This window comes from Gastrolobium bilobum, unplaced genomic scaffold, assembly GCF_033153095.1.
Source record: "Gastrolobium bilobum isolate Gb01-03AN ecotype WA unplaced genomic scaffold, APGP_CSIRO_Gbil_v1 utg26470, whole genome shotgun sequence".
Classification (NCBI taxonomy): Eukaryota; Viridiplantae; Streptophyta; class Magnoliopsida; order Fabales; family Fabaceae; genus Gastrolobium; species Gastrolobium bilobum.
This window is the reverse complement of record NW_026898999.1, coordinates 559,076-586,138: the sequence shown is the minus strand read 5'-3', so window position 1 is coordinate 586,138 and position 27,063 is coordinate 559,076. Positions and strand designations below refer to the sequence as shown.

At 33.1% G+C, this 27,063-nt stretch overlaps 3 protein-coding genes across 3 annotated transcripts; 1 reads left to right on the top strand and 2 right to left on the bottom strand.

Moving 5' to 3' along the window:
* Positions 1–1,682: 1,682 nt before the first annotated feature.
* LOC133286175 (tRNA (carboxymethyluridine(34)-5-O)-methyltransferase) lies at positions 1,683–5,825 on the bottom strand. Its single transcript, XM_061483557.1, is given in 3 exon segments — positions 1,683–2,053; positions 4,739–5,805; positions 5,808–5,825. Coding segments are annotated over 3 exon segments (1,173 nt in total). The 3' UTR covers positions 1,683–1,965.
* Positions 5,826–11,998: 6,173 nt separating this feature from the next.
* On the top strand, positions 11,999–19,800 carry LOC133286159 (uncharacterized). Its single transcript, XM_061483536.1, has 13 exons — positions 11,999–12,385; positions 12,558–12,645; positions 13,272–13,371; positions 13,455–13,528; positions 13,660–13,731; positions 13,984–14,061; positions 14,648–14,772; positions 15,033–15,105; positions 16,102–16,163; positions 16,243–16,623; positions 17,652–17,754; positions 18,543–18,760; positions 19,506–19,800. The coding sequence occupies exons 1-12, from the start codon at positions 12,306–12,308 to the stop codon at positions 18,732–18,734; spliced, it is 1,428 nt and encodes a 475-aa protein (XP_061339520.1). The 5' UTR covers positions 11,999–12,305; the 3' UTR covers positions 18,735–18,760; positions 19,506–19,800.
* Positions 19,801–24,516: 4,716 nt separating this feature from the next.
* LOC133286187 (bZIP transcription factor TRAB1-like) lies at positions 24,517–26,792 on the bottom strand. The gene is made up of 3 exons (XM_061483574.1): positions 26,070–26,792; positions 25,911–25,982; positions 24,517–24,585 (listed from the first exon to the last, which is right to left on the bottom strand). The coding sequence occupies exons 1-3, from the start codon at positions 26,790–26,792 to the stop codon at positions 24,517–24,519; spliced, it is 864 nt and encodes a 287-aa protein (XP_061339558.1).
* Positions 26,793–27,063: the final 271 nt, after the last annotated feature.

Below are 27,063 nucleotides of genomic sequence, written 5' to 3'. Positions count from 1 at the left end.
AGATATTCGACAAAAGGTAGGAGTACTATCGGTGGCTGATAAGATGAGAGAACATAGATTGAGGTGTTTTGAGTACGTAATGAGAAGGCCCCTGGATGCTCCCGTAAGAACAGAAGTTTGTTACCAAGAGCTCAACAAAAAAAAAGATAGAGGTATAACGAAACTTACTTGAGGGAAGGTAGTAAAATAAGATTTAATGGAGTGGGATATAGATCGGTAGACGATATGTCTTAGAACGGAATTGAGAAAAGCTATAAGTATGGTGGAGGGTTAGACCCGTTGTTATTCCTATGTTCCAGATGGTCCCTTTTTAGTCCTTTTCCCCTTAATTTCCCCCTCTTCTTCTTTTCCCTTTCTTTTTTTACTTATATATATATATATATATATATATATATATATATATATATACTATTTTATTTATTTATTTATTTTTACTTTTTTTTTTTTTTTTTTTTCAACCTTTTTGTATCTTTTATTTAGGTTCATCTATCACCGACTCCAATTAATTTGGGATAAAGATATCGTTGATGTTGATTCTAAGATAACACTACTAGGATTACTTGGCCTTAAAAATTGAGGATTATATATGGTCTCCTTACGCTGCTTCCATAGACAACATGTGGTAATGAAATAAATTATCCAGCCAACTTCGATTGGACTTGTGTCTCAATTTACTATGCAGATTATCATCATAATTCATACAACCAAACATGTAAGTCCAAGGAGAAAAAATCTATGTATATAATTAAGAATAGTTATCAAATATGGATTGCGGTCCAATGTTACAGCGGGTTGCAGCATAGTGATATAGCGGATGCCATAAGCTCAAAAACACAACACAATCACAATGAGCTTAATTAAATGATTATCCAAATGAAAATATTATTAACTCAAATTTTTTGAAAAACTAAAACATAATTAAATAAAGGCCACATAATGAAAAAATTCTAACACGAATTAGCTGATAATAGCTGAAAATTAATAAATAAATAAAAATGTACTCAACTTTCTTAAGTTGTAATTTACAAATTAATACTATGAATTTCAAAATTGTTATAATTGATTTTTAATTTTTAACTATTACTACAACATATCCTTTATGTTAAACGTTTTAAAAAAATGTCATTTAACGAAATATGACTATTGCTAAAACAACAAATATAAAAGAATAGCATCCTTATGTGTCCATCAACTCTTGTGTTGAAAGCTTGCTGGTCCTGTAGTCAAGGGGACTCAGTTAATGGCCAATTGAAAACAAAGGGGACAGTTATTTTCAAACTTTGTTGGATTGTTTGGTGTAAAACCTTGTGTACTTTTCTTTCTTTCTTTCTCTCCCTCATTTATTTTTATTTCCTATCATCACAATTCACTGCTTCTCCCTCCGTCTGCAAAATATGAGTTTCAACCCTCCTGAGCAACTATACTGGTCCTTCCGATAAACATAAGGAACAGCAGAATTTATTGTGTTGGCATCCACAAAAGATAAGTACTGCTCGTCACATCTCAGCCGTACGTGGTGCCCAGAGTACAGTTGCAATACCGAAGCATTTTCTTAAGTTGGTCCTATCTGAAACCCTTTACTCTTCAATTCAATGTAACTAATATTGCACTTTCTACACGTTTAGGGTTAATGATTACATCAACATGCACTAAAAAATTTCCATGTATAGTTTAAAGCACAACCCAATCAGTGTTCTTAACAAACACTACAAGCAAAGATGAGCAACCTCTCCCTTTATAAGTCACACAGACATGAATTATCTGCTAGGCAACAAGATCGAGCGCCTTCAGCATAAAAGAAGCCAGGAAACATCTTCAAAAATCAAAATTACTGTGGAACAGTAAAAAAAAAAATTGTATTCAAATTTTGCTTCTCTTGAAAAAATTTGCCCAGCATAAGCCATTGCTAATCAGCAACAGCATAACATATTTAGGCTCCTGACAGACCAGCTAGTCTTCTCTTGGTCACAATACCTTCTCAAGAATAATACACCAGTTGGATTTGTCAAAAAACCGATCAACAACTTTGGCATTGCTTATTTCAGATGCCAACCTGCAAAAGTTACTGAATAATAAGTGCCAACCTGCAAAAGTTACTGAATAATAAGTTAGAAATTGGAACCTACGCATCCTGCAGATAATGATATTAATTCATCTGAAACAAAGTTCTGCACTGTAATCCTTTCAAAATTGAAAAAAGTTTATTTGAAACATAGATTAGAAGCAATGAAACAACTTGTTCCTTAACTCTTATAATGCACCTTCAAATTCAGTTGATTAATCAATGTGGTCAAGGGTGTAAATGGGCTGGGCTGGGCTTTGGCCTTCCTGGCCCAAGCCTACGTAAAAAAAAATTCAGCCTATCTGGCCTACTGGCCTATTAAAGACTTTATTTGTAGGCCAAGCCCGGCCTATTTTTAAAAATAAGAAAGCCCGACATGGCCTACAGGCCTTGTAGGCCTACCACTGTATATACTAAGCAAGAAAATAATTGTATAGAGTAAAGAAAGTTTCATTCATGTATGCACTAGTACTTCTCATAAGAAAAAAATAACAAACAAGAAAGAGTCAACATAATACCCCAGCTCTAGAATGTATATCATAGAGGAATAGAGTCAAAGAAATAGGGAATATAAGAAAAATACAATTATTGGGTGCTGAAATAAAATTTACAAGAGAATGTCATTCATCTAAAAATTAGGGTTGGTATTGGTATTTTGCCATGCCACATAAAATAAATATTGTTTTATTATTTTATTTTTAATAAATTAAATAGGCCAGTCTACAAGGCTTTGGGCTAGGCTTGGCAAAATTGGCCTACGACCTATTTGTTAAAAAAGCTTTCTTAAAAGGCTAAGTCTACTCTGCTTTTCTGAAAGGCCGGGCCAAGCCAGACTTAATGTAGGCCGGGTCGGGCCAGCCTGGCCCATTTACACTCTTAAATGTGGTAAAGAAGACGCAGGCATGACACATTATATATTTTGATAGCATATATCAAAAATATCTCATAATATCTTGATTGTAGCTTATAATAGTTTACAGTGGAGTGAGTCCTCTCATGTTAATAATAATTGGACCACACCTATTTAATGTATGTGAAGAGTGTGAAGAGAGAGAGAGATACAAAAATTTCACATGATCAGGTCATGTGAAATTTTTTTTTTTTTTTTTTTTTTTTTTTGATAACAGAAATTTTAACATGAGGGACTTCATCCCCAGAGTAGAGTATCTTATATGATCTCATAGGAATAATTTCTTTATTTCTTTATACTTTATGATTTATTTCCTTGTTTAATTAGGATTTGAAGTCTGATAGTAGTATAAATAGGGACTACTTGGTAGCCTATATCACATCAAATCAAAATCAATTTCATATAATTCAGTCTTTATTTTTTCTTTTTTTTTCCTTCGCTACCAAAATCCCTATAATTTCAGCATGGTATCAGGGAGGTACCATACTGGGTAACTAGTCCCATCACTATTATACTGTCAAATTCCCTAAAATCTGGAACCCTATTGTAACAATGTGAGGTGGCAAAACGGGTCTAACCTGTCAGGTTGACCCCATTTAACCCACCACAAATGGTAGGTTGGGTAGGGATTTTCATCAAGCCAACTCGTTTGAACCTGCCCTTAAGGGCTCAACCCGCCACGGGGCCGGTTGTCCCATTGGGTGGTTTTTTTTTTCATTTTTTTCAAAAATCATTAACTAATGACCTTTTTGACACATATTTTGTCTTCATTTGATACCTTTTACATCCATGGAGAATATAATTTTTGAAAAAATTTTAATTTTCTAATATAATGGCGGGTAAGGGCGGGTTACTTGCTTTGCCACTTTTTTTTTTTTTTTTTTTTGGTATCCTTGCTTTGCCACCTCTATTAATGTCTTTATCTCCATGATTTTTTTCTTCCCATCATCTTTATTTATTTATATTCCACGGTTTATTTTCTTATTTAATTAGGACTTGGAGTGTAATATTAGTATAAATAGGGTTTAGTGCTTTGTAGCTTGTATCACTTTATAACACATCAAATCAATACCAATTTCATGTTATTCAGTCTTTATTATCTCTTTTCTTTCTTCTCTACCTAAATCCCTATAATTTACACACACGCAAAAGCACACTCATGTGCACACACATCAAATCAATACCAATTTTATATTATTCAATCTTTATTGTCTCTTTTCTTTCTTCCGTACCTATATCCCTTCTCCATTACTTGTGAAGACAATTTCTTATAGTCTCAAAAATAGCACAACTTATACCCTAGCTTTTTCACTAATAAATAACAACTAGCAATAGGGAAATGACAATGAGCAAATTTGAAACTATTCATCGTTTGACAGCTACGAACTAGCTAACATCTAAGTACTTCAAATTTTGAAACTTCAATTGCTTTCATTGAATATAATGTAACCATCTCATCCTACTTTGCTTATGCACTTTATATTTCTAGATTCGGATATAAAGCATGCTTACATAGCAAAATTGAGATAGAGATTAAGCACACCAAACTTGAGCAACCTATTACATGGGAAACAAATAAAAGAACTTTTTCAATTACAAGATACTTAAAGAACTGTTAGATTAGAAGAACAAGAAAATTTAAACCTGAGTACTTGGTTCAATGATTTACAAGCTATAATCAACTAAACAAGAAATGGATTACAAAGACTTTTAATTGTATTGTATTCACACAGAAAGACTCTAGTTGAGGTTGCAAAAAAAGTTACCTTTCAAGCTCGCCTTCACTAAAAACATGGTAATATCTGTTGTAGACTACAGCACCCTTTTTGTCATCTTTAGTTGCCAGACCATTAGCAAGAGCCTGAGCAGAAGCACTGGAAATTTCAGCACGATGATAAGGTAAATGCCAAGGAACAAAATATTCCTGTTGATTCTCAATATTCTTTTCGTCATTCAAATCGCCTGAATAATGTTGAGCCTGATTACTTAGACCCGAAGTTTCCTGAAATTTCTTAGTGGAACACTCATTGAAAACTTTCATGTGCTCACCTGAGCTACTTTCCTCACTTTCTGGAATACTTTCTAAAGATGTGGAGGAAGGGGTCCGAGCACGAGGACTTCCTGGCCCTATCCACTCTTCAACATACTTCGGTATAAGTGGAGTCCATTTGGTAATCAGCGACCTATCCTCTTGTTCTACTGCCCAAACCGTAATCAGAACGAGGCCACCCTTTTTAACAATTCGGACTAATTCTTCTATTGCTTTTCTCCTTCTATTTTCAGTACTTAAATGATGTAACACAGCTATAGATATTGCTGCATCACCAAAACCAGTTTTATAAGGAAGATTCACAGCATCTGCAACCATAACTTCATGCCCTCTATCTGCACATATTTTAATTAAGGAAGGACTTATATCGCATCCTATAAAAAAGCAATCACGATTTAAGCCTAAGTATTTCCCATTGCCACATCCTGCATCCAGAACAAGAGATCCTGAAGGCAAAGAAGACAAAAATGTAGCTACCTTTGGCCACTTGGCAAACCGGGTGGAACTGAAATGGGGAGCAATAGCATCATAAACATGATGGACATACTTCTTTTCAATTTCAGGGGTAGACTGTACACTTAAAGATGAGGTGTTTGGGTTTTCATTGACCGAGAGAGAATTAGTGATGCAGGGTTCCCTGCTGGAGGCAAGAGTACACAAACTAGAAGCCACTTGAGAATTGATTTCTTTCATTGAGTCAAGTGCTGATTGACATATGTTACCACTAAAGACAATGGTCAAAGCAAGGGCTTCTCTTGGTTGACAGAGAAATCTACTTGCTTTTATAGAACATTATGAACCATCAGTCTGCCCCACTACACCATTGATCACCTACATCAAGTGATAAACAAATTTTGCAAACAATATTTGTTATTTATGAAAAAAAATCTATAAAACAATTCAAAAAGTTGCTATTAACTTTCCCCGATTTATATACAGAGCTGATAAAACAACTGAAAAAGTTGCTATTAACTTAAATTTGTTGGATGCAAGGATGAATAATTTAAAAAAAAAAAAAAAATCATTCTCCATTAAAACCCGAGAGGGTGGGGTAAGGGCAATCCTTACCCCTTACATATTTGCAAAGAGATGACCTTTCAGTCATAAATAAACAGTATTCTTACCACTGCTCTCCTCTTATAATTATTATTATTATTAGACAAGCTGAAAAAATGCGGGAAAATGAGATACCATTTTTCAGAGATACATATAAGTCAAACAATTTCAAACACAATATTACATTAAACAAAAAAATAAAAAAATAAAAAATTAGTTAACTCCTAAATAATTCCACACTTTCCTCTGTCTCAATGTCAATACACTCAATCTCCCACTCATATAAACGGATTCCACATATGTAAGAGTTTGGGATTAAACCCAATTCATACACTTTCAACAACAATGTATGCTGGGATTCCGGTGAGGTAAAAATCATGCAGATCATTTTTAAAGGTGTTGTACCATCTTCACTTGAAGACTTCGATCAAAGTTTCTCCTTTTACTACTATAATATATATAACCCATAAGCAGTGTCAATATAATTAAACAATCAAAACATCAATTAGACTCTAAAAATGCTTTCCTCGGAAACTAAGAAATTATTATTATTATTATTTTAGAATAAGACCAACCTCGTCGTCGCGGTTCTACTTTTAATCAAATCGCACCGGCGGGTTGAATCCGGTCTGAGTATAAAGCAATTGAATTGTTGCTGTGGCGGCTATTCCTTCTTCTTCTTCTTTTAAACGGGTCAGCCCAAACAACGTTGTTGGATTTGGGCTGAGTTGTCGACCCGAACCGATTTGAGAATATTATTTTGGGTAAAATTCGAAGGCCCGATCCGGAGAAGCTGAGATGTCAGCGATGACGGTGACTGCGATTTAGACGGGTCCGCTCCGACTCCTCCGAGTGCCCGATGAAAGGTGAGTTGGTAACTGTTTGGTCGTTCATAAAATAAAGAGAAAATACGAGGAAATTATGTTGGGGAAATTGGTGAAAATGTCGAATTAAGTAAATCTGTTGCGGAAGTGGCTAAGGATAAATGATTTATTTAATTAATAAACAATGTAAAGTAATAAAAAAGTAATTAATATTTTTTTTAATCCAATTCGGTTGAGCACAGACTCATATTGAAATGAGTCTTCCAATATTATTTTCTCCTGTCCAACACCCGATTTCGAGACACAATGTTAAAGGGAAGAAGCTCTTGCCATATGACACTTACGGTCTTTTGACCTTAGTAGTTCAATTTTAATAATCTTTTACTGGAATAATTTGTTGGTGAAAATAATTACCTATCTAATGTATATTGATGGGGCATGTAGGATATCATGTTGAGTAATGATAGAATACAAGCCGCCTCCTTTACAAATTTTCTGACCAATCACACTGATTGATGTACTGAAACGTGGCATACATGAAATCATGTTTCTTGGTGATAGTACACCAACCGCGTCCTTAACATTTTATTTGAAAATTAAAGAAAATACAACAGTTACGATTTATAATTATATTATAAAATGGTTTCTTTTCATAAACTCAATTTGGGAAGTAAAGATATTAAATGGTATAGAATGAATAAGAATACAATTAATTCATTATTATTTTAAACAACTTTACTAATTCATATAAGGGTGGGAACTCAGACATACTAAAACTTAACAAGAATAAAATGAAAATTTATATACGATTTTAATGGGACAATGAGATATGGTTTTAATATGGAGTATGAACATAAGAATATATGTTTTTTTTCGTAAAGGTACATAAAAAATAAATTTGATCTACTTAAATATAAAATAGTAATAAAGTTTAATAATATTAATATAGCATCTTTAACAATCTTAATAGATTAATTAATACAAATATAATAAGCTGTTTCTGATACTAAATAAAAAATTGTAATAATATAAAAATATTATTTTAACAATTTTTATTTTTACAGGTTCTGTTTTTGTATAAAAATATTAGGTTAGTGGAATCCTAAATTTGATAATTTGTTTTTGTTTATATTATTATGATTGTATTTAATTGCATAAGATGTCATTATTATTGTATTAGGTAGTTTATAAAAATTGTTAAAAATGCTATATGTATGTTATTAAATATCTTAGGTTAGTGGTTTAGTATTTTATGCATAATTGTATTTTTACGTTGTTTAAAAGTCCCATATTTTTTTGGCTAAAAGTCTTAGATATTATTTATTGCAATACTCGGACACGTGATTTTTTCAAAAAAAATGCGTATCGGACACGTATCCGACACGCGATCAATATTTTAGGACACATGGTCAACTCTCCGACACGCTCTGACACGTTTTTCGACATGCAGTCAACTTTTTTCAATTTATGTTATGAAATTTGAATATCTGTTATATGACTTATTATGAACTATTATATGTATTAAATATAAATTCAGTAAATAAAATTACAAAATTTTATCCTCAAAATATGAAGAGAAAAAAATTCAATAATCCAGACATCATCATTATTTCAATTTTATTATATGTAAAAGAATCACAATATAAAAGATGGGATTGATTATATTTACCACCAAATTATCTTACCACCGTTTAATAACTGTTAGATCAGAGTTTATCTCACCGCTTTGGATTAATGTTAGTTTCTCATTATCTAATCACATCAGCTATCACTATCTCTCGTTTATTGTCAATGGGTATGGAGAATTGGTACATTGATGTCTGGTATATTATTATAATTCGAACAATTTATGCCCAAATCGACATCACCTTGGTAGGAAAGGAAATGGGGACAAAATGAAATGATATCACCCATAGTCAAATTAAAGGATACTAACAGGTGGGAATAAGCGATGTCGATTACATGTAATTGTTGTGTAATAAAATAATGCCATCGAACAAATAAAATCGACCCATAAAAATCATAAGATTTTGAATATTGTTTCTTTTATTGGTGCGTCGCTCAGATTGGAATGGGTTACCAAAAGTTATTGTGCTCTTTTCTATCTCAATTCATCCCGAATGCGAAATTTTTTAAAATGCTCGGGGACTACCAAATTTTTTGGTGCTTCTTTTCCTTTTCTGATAAAAAATTACTCTTAAACCCTTTTTTATATATTTTCTTCTCAATCCCCTTTTATTTTTCCTTTTTGGCAGAGAATACCGTGCTCCCAAACCATGAAAGAAACGCTCCAGATGGCTATAATGGTTATGTGCGATATTGATTTTTTGGGCTCGAAAAGACTTAATTTGTTTTAGTTTGATATGATACATTCATCATAATGTACTCTGAGAATTTTTTCAATTTTTCCACAGGCAGTAGAAAGGGTGAGAGAAGGATGAGACAGAATGGGAAATTAACAATAAACTAGAGTCATTGGATCAAATCTGATCTAACGGTTATAAAATGGTAATAAGATGTGGTAAGATAACTTGGTGGTACCAACTTGATAGTTGTTATTTATTTATTTAATAATATTGGAATTTAATAATTAATTAATAAGTGTTACCCAATAAATTATAACCGTTATATTGATGAAAATTAATGGTTAAAATTTGGTAGGAAGAAATAATATAAAAAAAGTAATAAGTATAATCTCCCATAATTTTATATATCTCATGAAAATACAAAAATGTCCTGACTCAATTTCTTGGTGTCTTTTCAAACTTTCTGTTTCCGGAGATGATTTTGTGTGCTCCGGGAGCAAGAAAAAATGGATGAGGCGGAGGCCAGAGAAAGAGAAAAAAGATTGAGGAGAGAGAAGAGAGGGAAAAAAAATGTAGTTCGCGTGTCAATTTTTGAATGGAAGGACTATGGTAATGATAGTCCTGGACCATATTAAAAAATAATGACAAAAAGACGTTTTAATTAATGACAATCATGTAATCATGGAACAATAAAAATAAAAAAAATAAATAAATAACAACTATCAAGTTGGTGCCAGTCTACTATGGAACTGAGCATGTGGGGTAAAAGCAAATGTTTGATCTCCTCGGTATATCTTTGGGAAAGATTTAAAGTTTTAATCTCGAAATCGGACTAATTACGAAACGATAATCCAATTGAAATATTTAAAAAAAAAAAACTAAACACTAAGGACGATCATCAGAAGTTCTGTGTAGAGTTCGTGAGGGACAAAAAGAGGCTGTGAATTCACTGAGTTGTTTGTGCTTGTGTCGGTCGAAGTCTATTTCCGGTGCAAGTGTAGGTCCGTCGAAGGCTAAGGCAGTGCAGTCCAAGGTGGTCCAGTACTATTCTGTTGTACATAATATTTTCTCAACAATGCACCATAAATGTCTATCTAATTCTGGAGCTAATCTCTTACTTAATGCAATTAACAGGATATTGATGTGGACCTAACCCAAGATTAAAGACCTAATAAGAGAAAGGCATAACGAGCCAAAAGTGGGAGTGTTCATCTCGCGTAACATGAAACCTCCTCATACGGAATATTTTAATATGATTACGAAAAGTGGGAGGAGTGTTCATCTTCGAGGAACATGAGAAACGTACAACCTCCTCACACATATGATAAACTATTTAGGCAATTGCAAATTTGCAACTATACGACGCCAACTTTTGTATTTTGACCCCTGTATGAACCAATGATTAAAGTACAGAAGATACTTACATGTCGCCGGTGATAAATACAATCTTCCCAATTTTTCATTAGCTTAGGAAATTGAAAATGTGACATCTATTGGATTCCAAGAAGTGAGATAATCCAAAATTTTAAAACAGGTCAAATCCGTTAGCTTTTTGATGTGATTTATTATTTCCTATCTTTCTCTATTAGTTATAATAAATTTTTAATTGACGATTTTACTTTTGTGTAAATTACATTTATATTTAACTTAAATGATATTTCATATTTAATTTTATTAAACTGTTTAGAAGTGACATGCAATATTATTTACTTTAGTCCTAAAAATACTGTTTCTAAAACACCCTAAAAAGGGAGATTATTTATTGTGGTCGGGACCACTATTTTTTAGGTGGTTCCTTAGTGTAAATGAAAGGGTAAAATTGAAAAAGAGAAATAATAGTAGGGGTAAAAAGGAAAAGGAAAAGGAAAAATTGATGATGTGAGAGGGAGCACCAGATCATTGGGTGGTCCTGGACCATAATAAATATTTCCCTAAAAAGGATGTTTAGTAGATGAAAAAAAAAATTACCCGAAGGACCCGTTTGGTACGTGGGTATATCTTTTATGACCAGAAAAGTTAAAGTGACATTTTTTTTTTTGATTGTTCCACTGATTTTCGGATCTTCGCCCTAACTATGTCCAGTTCGATCCGAGTAGGTTACTTAGCATTGGCATGTGAGTCTCCCAGCGAGGATTTTCTGTATACACAAGGTCTCGAACTCGAGTCCTTGCTTAAGCGTACCCAAGTACCTTACCACTTGAGCCAACCCCCGTTGGTTAAAATGACATTCTTTAAGTACTATGTTTGGTACACTTAAATGCAAAATTACGGTCGGCAATTTTTTTTTTTTAGTATTTGCTATAATAAGAATGAGGATGGAGAATGCAATTGAAAATGTGTAATTTGAGGAATTCTACTTAATTGGAAAATGGAGCGTGAAAAAGTGGAGAAATTTCAGACAAATATGCTCTTCATCATATTGTGTCCTCAGTTGAAAAACGTCAACTCAAAGTTAATTGTGTAAATTTGTTGAAATTTTCAGTAATATTTTACCATTAACCCAACATAGTATTTCAAAAATCAATACAATATTGTCAATAATATTTTCACCGGTCAAACAACTTTTTCTAATATTTCTAGTAAAATTATTTGTTCACTATATTATTTGAAATCATGATTCGATTCCTGGATAATAATTTTTTTTTACCGTATCAAACGCTTCCGAAAACCATAATTTTCATAAATATTATCAAAATCTTATTTGATAAACCAAAATGTTACGAAAATATTAGCTCAACGAACATTAGTAAGGATATGTATGGTATATTGTCAAATGGGGTGCGTATTAATTTCAAGAATCGGAGGTACGAGACGCGAGCTGGTGCGTGCGTGACCATTGCTTCTCCTATCGTCGTCTTCGGTCGTCCTGTTTTCAGGGTTTCAGTTTCCCTTCGTTTCTTCCCACTTACCAGCGTTTTTTATAATCTTAATACCTCAAAATTAATGTTTCTGAAACCGATGGTTGATCCTATCCAACACAAGATCGCAGTTCCTCCGTAGTTTCGTTTCGAATAACACGCGAAAACGAAAGATATATCCACAGACGCACTATCCTATAATACGTAACGCTGTATTGTTCCCTTATGAAAAGCTGGAGATGGCGAGAAAAGCCAGTAACTGTGCCATATGCGAGAATTTGAATCAACCTTCGATTTGTTCCATTTGTGTCAACTACAGGTATATGCATTAATTAATCAATTAATTAATTTCTACTTTAGGTTTCAGAACTTGGTTAATCAATTAATTAATTTCTACTTTAGGTTTTAGAGAGAAATGTATCGTGAAAATTGTGCTAATTTGATTGACTGATTGAATTGTTTATTTATTTTGATGATGTTTTGTCTGGCAGGTTGAATGAGTATAATACTTCCTTAAAATCGCTGAAAGATCGTCGAGATTCGTTGTACTCAACGTTGAGCGAAGTTCTTGTCCGCAAGGTTTGAATTATGGCCTGGCTTGATTTGTAATACCCAAAACACATGATCCTAAATTAACTTAGTTTTGAAAATGAATTTGATCATCTTCAATTATGTATATAGGGTCACTATTATTTTACACGAATATAAGTTACTCTTTTAATCTTGGTAGTTGATTCTATTTATATTGAATAGCTCTGGTTTATTAGATATGTGAGCAATTAGATGCAAGCAAATTAGACTAAGATTTGGTGTAAGACTTCTTATTCTTACATCGGTATTAGAATAACTTGCTCCACCTTTACCTCCCGAGATTTACCCACTGTATACCCGTACTATAGAGATACCCATACATCCTAGATTTAAACTAATACCCATGCCCATCTCCCAACCAACTGACATGCCTACAGAAAATTTGTGTTCAGTGATTGTGCCTTTTTGCTTTGCATGTTTGTTTTAGTACCTTTTTCTTTCCCTGTGATTCTTGGTACCAATTATTTTATATTGCTTTTGGACATTGTCTACTTCTATTTCCTTTTGAAATTTCTAATTTTTTGTGGTAAGGGATTCACCTTTATATTTTTGCAAGGCGCCTTGCAATGTCATTATTCAGTTCAAGTAATACTTTTGTGCATAATGTTGTTAAGGGAAAGGGAGATGATCAAACAAATTGGAGAGTGCTTCAAAATGAAAAACTTGCAAGGTTGAAGGAGAAGCTCCGTCGTAGTAAAGAACAAGTTACTCAAGGTTAGAAACCTTCATATACTAAAATAAATTTCACGAGATGCAAATTTTATTCTTTGAATCTAGAGTAATCAGTAATCTTACAGGGAGAGCTAAGATAAAGACTGTGTCTGCTGATCTGAAACTTAAATATGGAGTGCTTGAATCTGCCCTTGCTACGGTATTTTGGTTACTGTTTTTTACCTTTCTTTGCTGATGCTATTGCTATGGCCTATGGTCATGGCAATTACTGGTCAAGTTTAATGTGATTGTATATGACAATGCTGGATTATTTTATTTTTCTCTTTGCAGTTGGAGAAGAATCGAGTGGAAAAACTGGAGAAGGTCTACCCCAATCTTGTGTGCACCCAGAGCTTAGGGCATGTGAGCACTGTTTGTTTATTTTACTTCTAATTATTGTGAATTGTTTTGTGTATTATATTCTTATACAGGATTTTCCAACCAAAGCAGTATGATATACAAATGAGTATTTAAAACCAATCTGTGTTTCCTTAATGTTCAATCATATGTCACAAACATATATTTATGCTCCTTTAATGCTTTCTTTCTAAAGTTATGTGGAGTATCTTTTGTTTTTCTAGTAACTTCAAAATATATGCTCACACTATTTTGCAGGTGGCGATTACTTCTGAGCGTCTTTATAGACAGTCTGTGATCATAAAACAGATATGCAAGTTGTTTCCACAACGCCGGGTAAAGTAAACCTATGGCGATCAATATTTTGTTGATGTATCTCAATGAATATGTGATTTATGAAGTCAGACTTCCATTCAAAGTACTATGGGTATTGTGCTGACTTCTGCCTCTATGGATAGAAAGTAATGGGACTTTTACTAAAATCATGAGCTTCTTGCTTTCATTGTTTTATTTTTTGTCTTCTCGTTGTTTCTATTCTTTTATTTTTTTCAATATATTTTTTTTCTGGGAGAAGAACAACTACTAAAACAACAACCACCACCAATGCATTTTCCAACTAGGTAGCACCTAGGCATGTCTTTCCAGCATACACATCTCTTCGACGTCTCCAACATCCTTATGTTTCCTTTTTTGCCATGTTTTATGGAGTCCAAGTTATATTCGTTCAAAGGGTTCATTTGTGACAAGCTTAAAGCTTAGTAAGCTTTAGCGGGAGAGTGTTACAATATCAGAAAAATACCTCATAAGTCAGTTCAAACATGCCTGTATACTGTATGACTGAAGTCAAATATAGTGTTTTATTTTATTGCACCTCTAAGTTAGTTAAAACATGCATGTGGTGCTCATGTCCTTCTGGTGTCAGGTGGTTATAGAGGGAGAGAGAAGGGATGGTTATAGTGGTCAATATGAACAAATTTGCAATGCACGCTTACCAAGAGCACTTGATCCCCACTCTGTTCCATCAGAAGAGCTTTCCGCATCCTTGGGGTAAGCTTTTTTTCCGCTAAGATCTTGTGGGTTTATGCATAATGCTTTTTTACAAGTAAATATCTGTAGTGGTGTTGGACAAAACTTTGCTTTTATGTTTAAAACTGTAATTATATATGTTGATAAGTACACATATCGTATCATATTTCATTACTTCCTCCAGTTGTCCAGAATCCTTATTGTTACATAATTTAGACTTCACTTGAATATTCTTCTTACATAGTAACCAGTTATTATCATGTTTGCAATTTGCAAAGCAGATACATGGTGCAACTTCTAAATCTTCTTGTTCACAACTTGGCTGCCCCAGCACTTCATAACTCAGGTTTTGCGGTAAGCATTGTATCAGTGACCAAGCACCACATTAGTGTTTCCTTGAAGATCATGTTATGGATTTGAATATTTTGATCAAGCATGGTTGGTTATCTTGGTCATCATCATTTGATGGCCAGTGTTAAAATAGCATTAAAATTCACGTGGGGAATGTTGATACAGTTTTAACTTGGTGTATTCAGTGTTGATAGGGTATGCACAATGTTATTTTACAGTCAAAGCGTCTAACTTTATCCTTTTTCCTCTTCCCTTCCAATTTATCTCCTCATTTTACAGTTTGGTATTTACGGAGCCTGTTTGGCACATCTTTTTTTTAAGGTAAAAGCTACTTTTAAGTTAAAGTTAAAAAAATGAGCTTAAAAAATAAAGATAAAAGTTGTTTGGTGATTATATAAAGTTGTTCTCGGGGTTTTGAAGGAGGGGAGATAAAATTGTTTGTTATCAAGATAAATTATTGGGGTAAAGAGTAAAATTTGTAAATACAAGTTTAGAATAAGGGTGAAATTGGAAAATAAACATAAGAACTCTAAAAAGCTAGCGTACACTTAAAAAAACTTCTCTTGGGAGTTTTTAGCTTTTCCTTGTTTTATTCATTATAAAGAAACGCTCTTTTTATAATAAGAGCTTTTGTAAAAATATGTTTGGTTAAGTTTCTCTTTATAAGGGCGAGGTTGGAGCAGTGGTAAAATTGATTCTTTGTGACTGAAAGGTCACGAGTTCGAACCCGAGAAATAGCCTGTTTGCAATTATGCAAGGGTAAGGCCTCGTATAAGAATTGTCCTCACCCCAACTCTCACTAGTCGGAATTTAATAGGGAGTGGTTTTGAAGTTTCTCTTTATAAGGAGAAGAGAAGTTAAAAATAAGAGCTCTCAAACAAGCACATAGTTGATGTCTGATCTGCCAATATTGTCATAGTGATGCACTTTTTTCTCTTTTTTCTTCAGAAGGTAACTTTATAATCTAAATTTACAACCAATTTTTTTACTTTACCTCAGGGTTCTTGCTCTCGAATATGGCAACGAGATTCTTATTGGGATGCACGTCCTTCCTCGAGGAGGTACTTTAGCTGAACATATTTAGAATGGTTTATTTGGAAGTAATGACTTCTTTAACCCGAAATACTTTCTCATTTTCAGCAATGAATATCCGCTTTTTATACCTCGCCAAAATTATTGCTCAACTGGTGGGGAAAACTCGTGGTCTGATAGAAGCTCAAGTAATTTTGGTGTTGCTTCGATGGAATCTGAGAGGAGGCCTCGCCTGGATTCATCTGGCAGTAGTAGCTTTAACTATTCTTTAGCTTCTTCTCATTCTGTTCAAACACACAAAGATTTGCAGAAAGGAATTTCACTTTTAAAGAAAAGTGTAGCATGCATCACAGCTCACTGTTACAACTCCCTATGTTTGGATGTCCCTTCTGAGGCATCTACGTTTGAAGCATTTGCAAAGTTATTGGCTACACTCTCATCATCCAAGGAAGTTCGATCTGTTCTTTCCTTGAACATGGCTCGCTCTAGGTAGTCATTTATTTCCTGCGTCATAGTATGGACATAAAATTTTGTGACTACTGTATACAGTATACACGTTGTAAAAATGTTGGTAAAGGTTTACAAATTAGCCTTATTCTGACATCAATGCTGATATATTGACAAGCATTTGTATATGAATTAATTTCTTTTAAAAAAAAAAAACCATTTTCCATTAAACCCCGAGTAGCGAGGGTGGGATGGGGACAATCCTTATACGCAGTCTTACCTTTGTATAATTGCAAAGAGACTTTCTCATATTCGAACCCGTGACCTTGTGTATGAATTAATTAATCTAATAAATTGTGTTATTATGTAACAAGCATTAATAAGCTCTTGTGTTCATGACTCAAAGTGTTGGGGGAAGAGATTGGAGATTGTATACTAGAAAGAATAAAAGAAGCTGTTAGGTTAGTGTTATGAGTCCCACATTGATTGCCTATACAACTAATGTGGGGTTTATAAGGCCTTGGGCACTCCCACCCTTTGAGCTAGCTTTTGGGGTGGCGAACTCAAGGTCCGTAACAATTGGTGCTTTCATTCAGAGTTAAGTCACGGAAAAGGCTACCTATAGGCTGGATTAGGGTGTCATAGAGGTGTTGTATTGAATACTGATAGGTGAGTGAAGCCTCCAAAAGGGAAAAGGCTACAATCGAGTCAATGTCGATAGAGTGAAAGCCGCCGTGGACGTCGGCTCTTAAAGAGGTGGCAATGTTACGAGTCCCACATTGGTTGCCTACAACTAATGGGGGGTGAGGGGTTTATAAGGGTTTGGGCATTTCCCTCCTTTGAGTTAGCTTTTGGGGTGGTACATTCCAAGGTTCTTATCAGTTAGTCAGTTAACTTAGGAAGACAATTAGTTAGTTAGGATGGAAATTAGGCAGTTAGGTTTTGAGTGAAATGATTTCTGATTACACTAGCATTTTGATTTTCACCCGAAGTTTGCTGTAACATCCCCTCAAATAGAATGCAGGCAGCATTGTAGCTGAGTTTTTCTTTTCTTTTTGTTTTTGATTCAGGAGATGTAAGCAAGTTCAACAATTGAACAAATCTGTATGGAATATGAATTCTACTATTTCGTCAACTACTTTGCTGGAAAGTGCACATTCTGTTCCCACAACGGTATAAGTTATCTCATCATTTGTAATTTGAAAGAAAATCTTGAAGTGTCAGCTGATTTTTTTATGTTTTAGTGTCTTTGGTTCATCACTTGCAAATTAAAACTAGTAAGCATCTATCTTGTGGATTTCTCAGAATTGCTTGAAAAGGAGTGTAAAACTTTCTGGGTAGAATTTAATTCTTTTTTTCCACAGTACTTCAATATTCACTGAATACAAGGTTTTTCTCTAAACTTTTAAAGCTGCTTTAGAGATCTGCTAGTGTATTTTCCAATTATACTCTCTTGTATCTGATTTTAAAACGGAAAAGCTTATGTAAAGCAAATCCAAGCAGGCTGTACTTTGCTCTCTGCCACGGCTTACATAGCTACAAAGGTTAATATTTGTTTATTTGGAACCACCAATGTGTCTTAATCTTTGAAAGCATTTTTCGTTTTTGCTCTTTCAAGCCATCCTTTGGTAGGAGTTCTGATTTGAGAATTCTTTGTTTTGTATTCTTTGTTTTGTATCCTTTGTTAAATTCATTTCTATCTGGTTTATGTGGAGCTGAACGTTATGTGCAATAGTTAAATCACTGTCCCTAAAATAGGGCCCTTTTGTATGCAAAATTGGTAGTTACAATGCCCAGTTTCTATGTGTATACTGATAATCAGTGTGGCTGGGTTGAATAACTTATCATTGCCCAACAATTGGCATTCTCATTTGTATTATGATTCTTGAGCTTCACCATTGGATGAAATTTAGATATTTGTTCATAACAAATGGATTTCATACTTTTATCTTCTTTTACAGAGAATTGAAAATTATCTACCAAGTTCTGCTGCTAGTTTTCTTTACCCCACTGATTTATCTGATGGAAAAAGTGAGTGCTTAATTGAAGGGTGGGATATTGTTGAGCATCCTACTTTTCCTCCCCCACCATCTCAAAGTGAGGATGTTGAGCACTGGACTCGGGCCATGTTCATAGATGCTAAAAAGAAGTGATCGTCTGCAATGTACTTCTGCTTTCTGTAAGCATTCTTTTTTAATAAAACTTTCTTTCCTGAAATGTGAACAACAATTTACTCATAGATATGGGTTTACGTCCGACCAATATGGACTTGCACGTTAGGTAAATGCTTTTTCTGGGAAAATAATTTTTTTTTGTTTTTTACGGAAGCTCGCTCAAGAAGCTTTTGATTATAAGTTTTTTTGTCTCCAAGATATGTTGATCCGAACACTAATTTATTCTTTAATTACAAAAAAGGAAGAAGCAAATTCATGAAGGTTGGACAGTTGGGTTGCAAATGGTAATTTGGTTATAGAATATGGTTATGGACCTAACTGTTTACTACTACATGTTTTTCATTAACTTGCCCCTTCTTTTTCTTTTTGGGGTTGATACATTGTTAGGATGCAATTCAGCTGATATAAGTTCAACTTTGAAAGGGTCAAAACCGGGGGGAGGGGGGGCGGGGGATAAGATTGATCTGGGCTTGAGTTTTAGCTGCACATACACATGAGCCATTAGTTTAAAGTTTTGAACTCAAGATAGCTACCACTACCAGCTTAGGGTTTTACAAATATGTATCAATTCTGATGTCTAACATACATAACTAGAGACAATAGCTTTAACATTCAACCATTCAACATTGTGCCTTTATTCGAGTAGTTTTTCTCTTTATCTGGCTTACAATACGCATATATTCAGTTTTTGGTTTATATATGTATGTTTTTTGGCTGACTGGAAAGTTTTTCTTGGGTTTCACTTGTCAGGTTGAAGGGAGTGGAAGCCGACACAAGATTCTGGAGGATTAATTTATAAAGTACTTGCAAATTAGTTCCTCTCCCCCCACCCTCGGGGGTGTATATATAGATTATGAGAATTGTGAATATGTAAATATTTATAGGCAAGGTTCATTTAATTCTTAAATGTGGCAAAATCTCATCAATAATTGATTGTGTCTAGCTTCAGTGCTTCATGGTTTGACTCGAGTTAGTTTGACTCCTGAATTATAGAATTTATCTGACCACTAGTGTTTTATCTTTTATCTGACTAGCAATCAGATTCAGCAGTTTTAAGCAAGCATGCAGATATTTCCTATGTAATTAATGCTTAATGCTTCCTCTCAAGTGTACTAAACGGAACTAGATGATTTGAGCAATAACCAATCATCTCATTTTATCTGAAATACGTTGTGCCTCCAATGTGTGTTAACAAAAGATATTCATTTTAAGGAAGAATGCATCGATGGTGTTATAAAACTAGTTCACCCGGATTCAGTGATCGGAGCTCTAAACGTTATGTCATTCACGCTGAACTGGTGAAGCAATCTAAACAGGTAAAACTGGTGTTCTTAAAGCGGCCCATTTCATATATAAAATCGTCAGCATGTACACTTCATATGATAACTCTCAAAAAACTGGAAAACACACTCATGCTTGTAGCTGATCTGAGCTTCAGGTTTTCAGCTCTATCTTGTGTTCCTTCCTCCGGTGTGCAGCAGTAATGATACTTTTGAGTCCTTTTGATCGTAAATACACTCGTGCTTGTAGCTTATCTTAGCTTCAGGTTTTCAGCACTCGCTTGTATTCCTTCTTCCTCCGGTGTGCAGCAGCAATGATACTTTTCGATCGTGTGAAAGGCCTTCTAGGATTTTAATTTGGGAAATAATAGTCTTATGTTGTAAGATATTAGTATTTCGTGTCATAGACACAAAACATGTGAATCTTACTCATTTATTTATTTATTTTAAAAAGTGAGATTCACATGTTTTATATCTATAATATGATATACTAGTCTCATACAATATATGAGATTAATATTTTCCTTTTAATTTTAACGGCAACTAGGCAGTCTGGACTTTATGTTAAAGCCCACAACTATCCTTTTGATTCAAACTGAATAAAACCAAACCGATTCATATTTTAAAAAATTGGTTCTAAACAAAATTACCTTTTACTGGTATGTAAAGAGGAACCAGATGTCTGTTGCCCAAATCCGAACATTTTCGGGATTGAATAAAACTTGAATCATTTAGCGTAGGAATTAGAGGTGATAAAATGGATCTAATCTATTAGGTTGTTATATTTAACACGCCACAAGCGGGGGATTGCGTTGGGATCTCAATTTGCCAACTCACTTGAACTCCCTTCATAGAAGGGCAGGTTACAACGGGTACAATCTGCAACGGGGTGGATTGATTCGTCAGATTAGTTTTCTTTATTATTATTATTATTATTTGTCGTGTCAAGCTTTTATGATATTTAAAATTTTTATTTTAGTATTACTCAAAAAAAATAAAACAAAGAAAAAAACACTATATATGGAGGCAAAAATAGTTTTTAGAGACTATCAAATTGAATATTAATATAGATTTAGGTTTGTGATTGAAAAAAATTAATGGAAGTGTGAAATAGAATTAAACAACACTATAAAACACGTTAAATTAGATTGATTTTTAATTTTTTAAATGAGTTAATCCGCTAATCTACCATAAAAAATGGGACAAATTGATCTTTTAAAAAAAAAAAGAAGTATGCATCCTTTTAAATGATATAAAGTTATATCATTTTAAAAGAGAAAAAGAAATAAATAAATTATGGAGGAGAAAGAGTAAGGTTTTTTTTTTCTCTCTCCCCCTGATCTTTTTTTTTCTCTATTTTAAAAAGATTATCTTTAAAATGATACACACTTTTTCGTATTTTCAACCGCCAAAATTGTTAGTATTGCACATTACTCATTAGACAACTAATAATATAAAAATTATCCCGTGACTCAATTACTCATGTTATATTGTTTAATTTATATTGCCCCTTAATATGCATCAAACACAACTTTTTATCATTTTTGTTTTCGAATTTGCCCCTTCGTGGGTTTTCCGCCGAGGGAGTGGGCTTTGGGCCATCTTCAGGTAATTGTTGGGTTGTGATGTCCATGCAGCACAGTTAAGAAAATTATTAATAAGTATGTATTAAATTTAAGTATAAATACATTATAACTAAGAATTGAATGATAAGAAGTTTCAGTTAAATTTTTTTCTCCGTTTTCATTAATATAATTTTTTAAAAATGATATTAGAAATTTTTTCAAGTAGAATATCGCAAAAACAAATTTATAAGAAATAAGAGTAACGTTTAAAAATGTAAACAAATATTTTTTTGTTAAAAAAAAGCTTTAATGTTTCTACAGTGTGAGTGTAGATAAGTTATCCATATTCGTTTTTAAAATGGTGCTATTTTGGGTTAAAAAAATTAATAAATTATAATGAAAAAGACTATTATAACCTTGAAATAAATTATATTACAAAAATATTTTGATTTTTGTCTCAAAATGAAGTCATTTTGTGCTCAATGTAAATAAGTTATTTATATTTAGAAAAAACCCTAAAAAAAAATGTAAACAGTTAATACGTCACTAAAAGTTAAGAAATTTGACTTACTAAAACGACGGATATTGTAGGTAATTAAAAATTGAGGAAGGTTATACTTCCAACATTTTTTTTTACAACCTCTTACAATCATATCTTAACAACGTTAATTTCTGTCAAACAACGGTTATGATTTTTGCAAATTAAATTCATTAATTAATTATTAATTCATAATAAATGATAATCGTTGATTGGCGAAAATCAACGGTGTTAAGATATGGTTGTAAGAGGTTGTAAAAAAAAGTTACAAGTATAACATTCATTTTAAAAATTTAGTAATTAAAAGGAAATGTAGATTGACAAATGACATACTAATAGCATCAACCTTAAAATAATCATTATTGTTTTTGCAAAGAATGGTATACATGCTGATTAAGAATGAAGCAAAAATGTTTGTTTTGTTTTTTATCCAAAAAAAAAGAAAGAATGAAGCAAAAATGAGATGAAACAATAAGCAAAATTTGATGCGGTTTTAAAAACCAATGCTAGCTAGAATGTTGTTGAGCTGGTACGCCGTAGTTGGTATTTCGGAGTGAGAGTTGTAGCTGAAAGTGACTGTGCATCTATTTCCTGCAATAGTAATATGAAGAAACATTAAAATATAAGCCTCATTCGATATAGTTGAAAACAAAACCATGATATGCAACAGTTAATCAATTTTTTTAAATTTTTTTATTTTATTTTATTTTTGTTCTAAATTTTAACTCCAATGTGTAACGGCTATTCTTCTGTTATGGACTGGATCTATATCTTATAAACCCTATTACTAACAAGATTGGATAAGGATATCGCAACCATATAATTTAGAGATGATCAAGGGATAAAATCTTTATCCCCATTAATCAAGACAGATTTCATATCCTTATCCCCATCAATCAAGACAGATTTCATATTAACTGGGAGATCTCAAAGGCCCAAGCCTTCATACCATGTTAAGAACCTTGAGGTTACCATCCCAAAAGCTAGCTCAAGAGGTGGGAGTGCTCAAGGCCTTATAAATGTCATATTAGTTGCCCATCCAATCAATGTGAGACTATATATCTCAACACGCCCCCCTCACGCAAGAGCCCTTTAGGCTAGAAGCGTGGAAATTACACAGGCCCAATTTTTGGTTTACTTTTTTGTGCTTTTTATTTTTAATTCCACTTTAAAGTGGGGGACGGTGAGGCTCTGATACCATGTAAAGAACCTAGGCTCTGATACCATGTAAAGAACCTTGGGATGTAATCCTTATAAATAAGAGATTAAAGACCTCAGAGACACACTCGGAACTCATTAATAAAAATATCTATCTTTTAGCCTATTGCTTGTGCGCACTAATTGAAGTATTGACTATAAGCTAATTAGAGTATCTATCTCTAAGATATCTATGAACGCATACCATACAATATAGATATACGGTTCAACACGATCGGCGCACATCCTCAATAATACATCACATTGAGCGTAGGAAAAAAGAAAATGAAAGCGTTAAAACTGAGCTTCATTTAGGCAAATGCAATGACCTCGTTTGTTAAGCAATTTCTGCGCATTCTGCTTTCCTTTTCCTTTCTATTAAAAACTAAAAAAAGCCTTGAACATGAAATATATTAATTAAAAAATTGCCACCACCAAATTGTTCTTATAAAACAATCAAAATTGTTAGCGTCCGTTTTCATATAATAAGAAGAAAAATTGTCGTTTACAGTTGCCATCTCTATCAATTAATCTATGTAAATTGAAAATGGCGGTTCTTGGTCTCGATTTTTAGATGGATAAATAATATATATTGCCGTATTTGTTTGTGGTCTTTGGAGTCAAGCTAATAAAAAAATAAACTTTTTAAGGCGTAAATATACAGTTATATCATTTTTCTCTTTATCACTAATTTTCTCTGAAAAAGTCATTTATTATTATTATATTTCTCAAAACAGACGTCGACAATTACCTAAAATGTTTTTATATAAATTTAATCAATCATTATAATTAAACTAAATATAGTCCCATCAATGCGATAAAAAAATGTTAAAAATATGGGATTAATATTTTTCCTTATAAAATACATAGAATTGTGATAGTTTAGTCAAAATTACTGTGTTTTATAATTAGAGAAATAGAAATTATAGTGGGAGAAAGTGAGAGATTTTTTTAATTTAAATATTAAATAAATAATGATAATTTAAACTAAAATAAATATCTTTTAAAAGGACAAATATTTTTTATAAAAATATATATTAAATAAACAAAAACTACTTATTATCAAGATTTGATCCACGAATTTTACTTTGCATGACCAAATACTATTTACTATTTTTTGTTTGTTTGAAGCAGTTAGATTTTAAATTATATCAAGTATTTTTAACATAATTTCGAAAGTTTCAAAGGACGAGCATGAACTGTTTTGAACCTTGGGCCACATGGCCGCCAGCCCCATCTTGCCTTTGTCCCTGCTCAGTGCACCAAAAAAGAATAATTAAATATGTCAATCTCAATACAATTTTATAAAAAATAAATAAATTAATAGTATATTCTGCTAATAATGAGCAATAATGATATATTTTCTATCAAACCTTTAAATGAACAAGATTATACTAAATTAAAAAGAATGATGGAAATTTATATAGTTAAAAAAAATTGGGCCTCTATCATAATCCAGTATTGTGAATAGTTATAATGTTTACCACTACATAACCTTATATATTTAGAAATTTTGATATTTTTTTACATCCTATATTAAATAGTGCTTTGGTTCCTCATGTAAAGGATCAAATTTTTTTCTTCAAAGAAACGACAAGTTAAATAATAATAAAAAAAGTTGAAGAGGCATTGTGTTCAATAATTTTATCATATCTGTATGGTTGCATGACATCAATCTTGCATCTATAACATGATTCTTATTTATCTCAATTAAATATTACCATTTTAACTATGGGCTTTATATTTTTTTTTTTCACAGGAGAACTGATGAGATTGTAGCAGAGAGAACCAAAAGTGAGAGCCACATTTTTTTAAAATAGAAAAAAGAATAAAAACAAGGCACAACTTCCCAGCACTCAGCGTCAGAAGAAGTCCCGTCCCTTCTTCTTTCATAGGAAAAGTGATTTTCCATTTAACTATAATTTAGTCGAAAACTTGTGAAACTATAGTTTGGTCGAAAACTTGTGTAGTCAACATTCAAATGTTAAGATCATCTTGATGTAAATTTCAGTATGAATGCGCATCGATCTCTAACATAATCTTGATCTAAATTTCAGTAACTCATCAACATGGCTGTCAAACACAATGGCTGCAGCACCGTCCTAAATACTTTCATGTCAGTGTTTACGTCAGGATAGAAGGATAGAATTACAAACACAGATTTAATAAATGGGCTAAGTCCGAAGTATGTCTAAAATAAAACAAATTTGCTTAAAATGAAGAGAGAAACAATTGAATTTTTCTTTCTTATAACTTAAATTGAAACTAAAATACTGTTCGAAGCTTGTGTGTATAGTTCGAATGGCTAATCATGATACCTCTTGCCAGGACTCCTACATGTTCATAAACTACAGCACATACTACATTGCTTTTTTCTTTCTTCTAGATCTCTTTTGTGCATCCAATTTAGGATTGCAGTTTCATCTCATCCCATAACAAAAACTGGAAAAAAAAAAAAAAATGCCTTTACAACAGCTTGTTTGAAAACCAAACTACATATATTATTGATAGCAAGTCATGCAGAAATCAAATATATTACGAAATTTTCCTTTAATAAATGGATTGCTGAATGTACCTTCACCGTTTTGAGCAGGCTAATTTCCTTCTGCAAGCGAAACTTCTCGTTCTCTAGCTTATTTATATGTTCCTTGAAGCATGAGATAAAGAAGAATGTTAAATTTCCATAGTTGATCACTAACTGGAGATGCCTCATGAGTCTTGGAGCAAAATTTACCTGCTTCTTTGCCCTTGATCTAGCAGCAGATTCCCTGTTCTTGGCCATTCTCTTCTGTCTCCTTTCAATAGTCTTTTCCAGCATCTCATCTGAGTACCTGCTGCGTTTCTTGGAATCTGAACATGTTATTGGCACTGTGTAACCAATTTCCGTGTTCTCATATTTAGAAACACCAAAATCTGGACATAGTCCCATTATTTGTTGTTGATGCTTCTCATGATGTTGCTGTTGCTGTTGATGTTGATGTTGGTACGTTTGCATCTGCAATGGCAACCAATCTTCTGGCTGTGACCCTATGACCATTGGGTCAATTCCCATCAGGGTTTGAACATCACCAATAACATTATCCTCCTTTCCTATGTTAATCATTCCATCACGACCTAGAAAATCTTCCAATGTCATTTCTCCAAAACTAGATTGTTGAGGGGAGTGGTTTTCCTTGACATGTTCTTGTTGAACAATCTCCCTACATACCTCATTAATGGTTTTATTAGTCAATGTCCCATTCAAATTAATGTTTCCAAGAAGAAATGAATCATGGTTTGTCACGAGTTGTGATCCATTTTCTGCTGAGATCACATTTCTGAGAAGCTCATCCAAATTCATACTATGGAGAGGCTTCCTTTTGTTTCCCTCATCAAATGTGAGGTTATAGAAAGAGCCTTCCCTAACCAGAGTTGGATACTGTGACCCCTCATCCCTATTAGGAGAAACCACATCCATTGTCCTGTTAGCCATTCAAAAACAACTATAGAGGTGCAAAAAAATAAAAATAAAAATGTTTTGGAAAAAATTTAAGGAGATAGATATAAACAACTCCAAGAACAAGTTGAGAAAACAAGTTTTTTTTTACTATACAATCAAATCTACAAAATAGTAGAATTTCATAAGAGTGTAACAAGTTGTAAGTGCGACTTTGGGAAATTAGACAATGATGATGGCATGCACGCGAGGGTCTAATTCATATTTATAGTTTTGTTTTGAGCCACTAGGT

Excerpts from the sequence above, each read along its gene's own strand:
- LOC133286187 (XM_061483574.1), bottom strand. The coding sequence starts at position 26,792 with ATGGATGTGGTTTCTCCTAATAGGGATGAGGGGTCACAGTATCCAACT. Across the intron at positions 25,983-26,069 it reads GATCAAGGGCAAAGAAGCAG|GAACATATAAATAAGCTAGA; the intron begins GTAAATTTTGCT and ends TCATGCTTCAAG. Across the intron at positions 24,586-25,910 it reads GCCTGCTCAAAACGGTGAAG|GGACAAAGGCAAGATGGGGC; the intron begins GTACATTCAGCA and ends TGCACTGAGCAG.
- LOC133286159 (XM_061483536.1), top strand. The coding sequence starts at position 12,306 with ATGGCGAGAAAAGCCAGTAACTGTGCCATATGCGAGAATTTGAATCAA. Across the intron at positions 14,062-14,647 it reads AGTTGTTTCCACAACGCCGG|GTGGTTATAGAGGGAGAGAG; the intron begins GTAAAGTAAACC and ends TTCTGGTGTCAG. Across the intron at positions 14,773-15,032 it reads GAGCTTTCCGCATCCTTGGG|ATACATGGTGCAACTTCTAA; the intron begins GTAAGCTTTTTT and ends TTTGCAAAGCAG.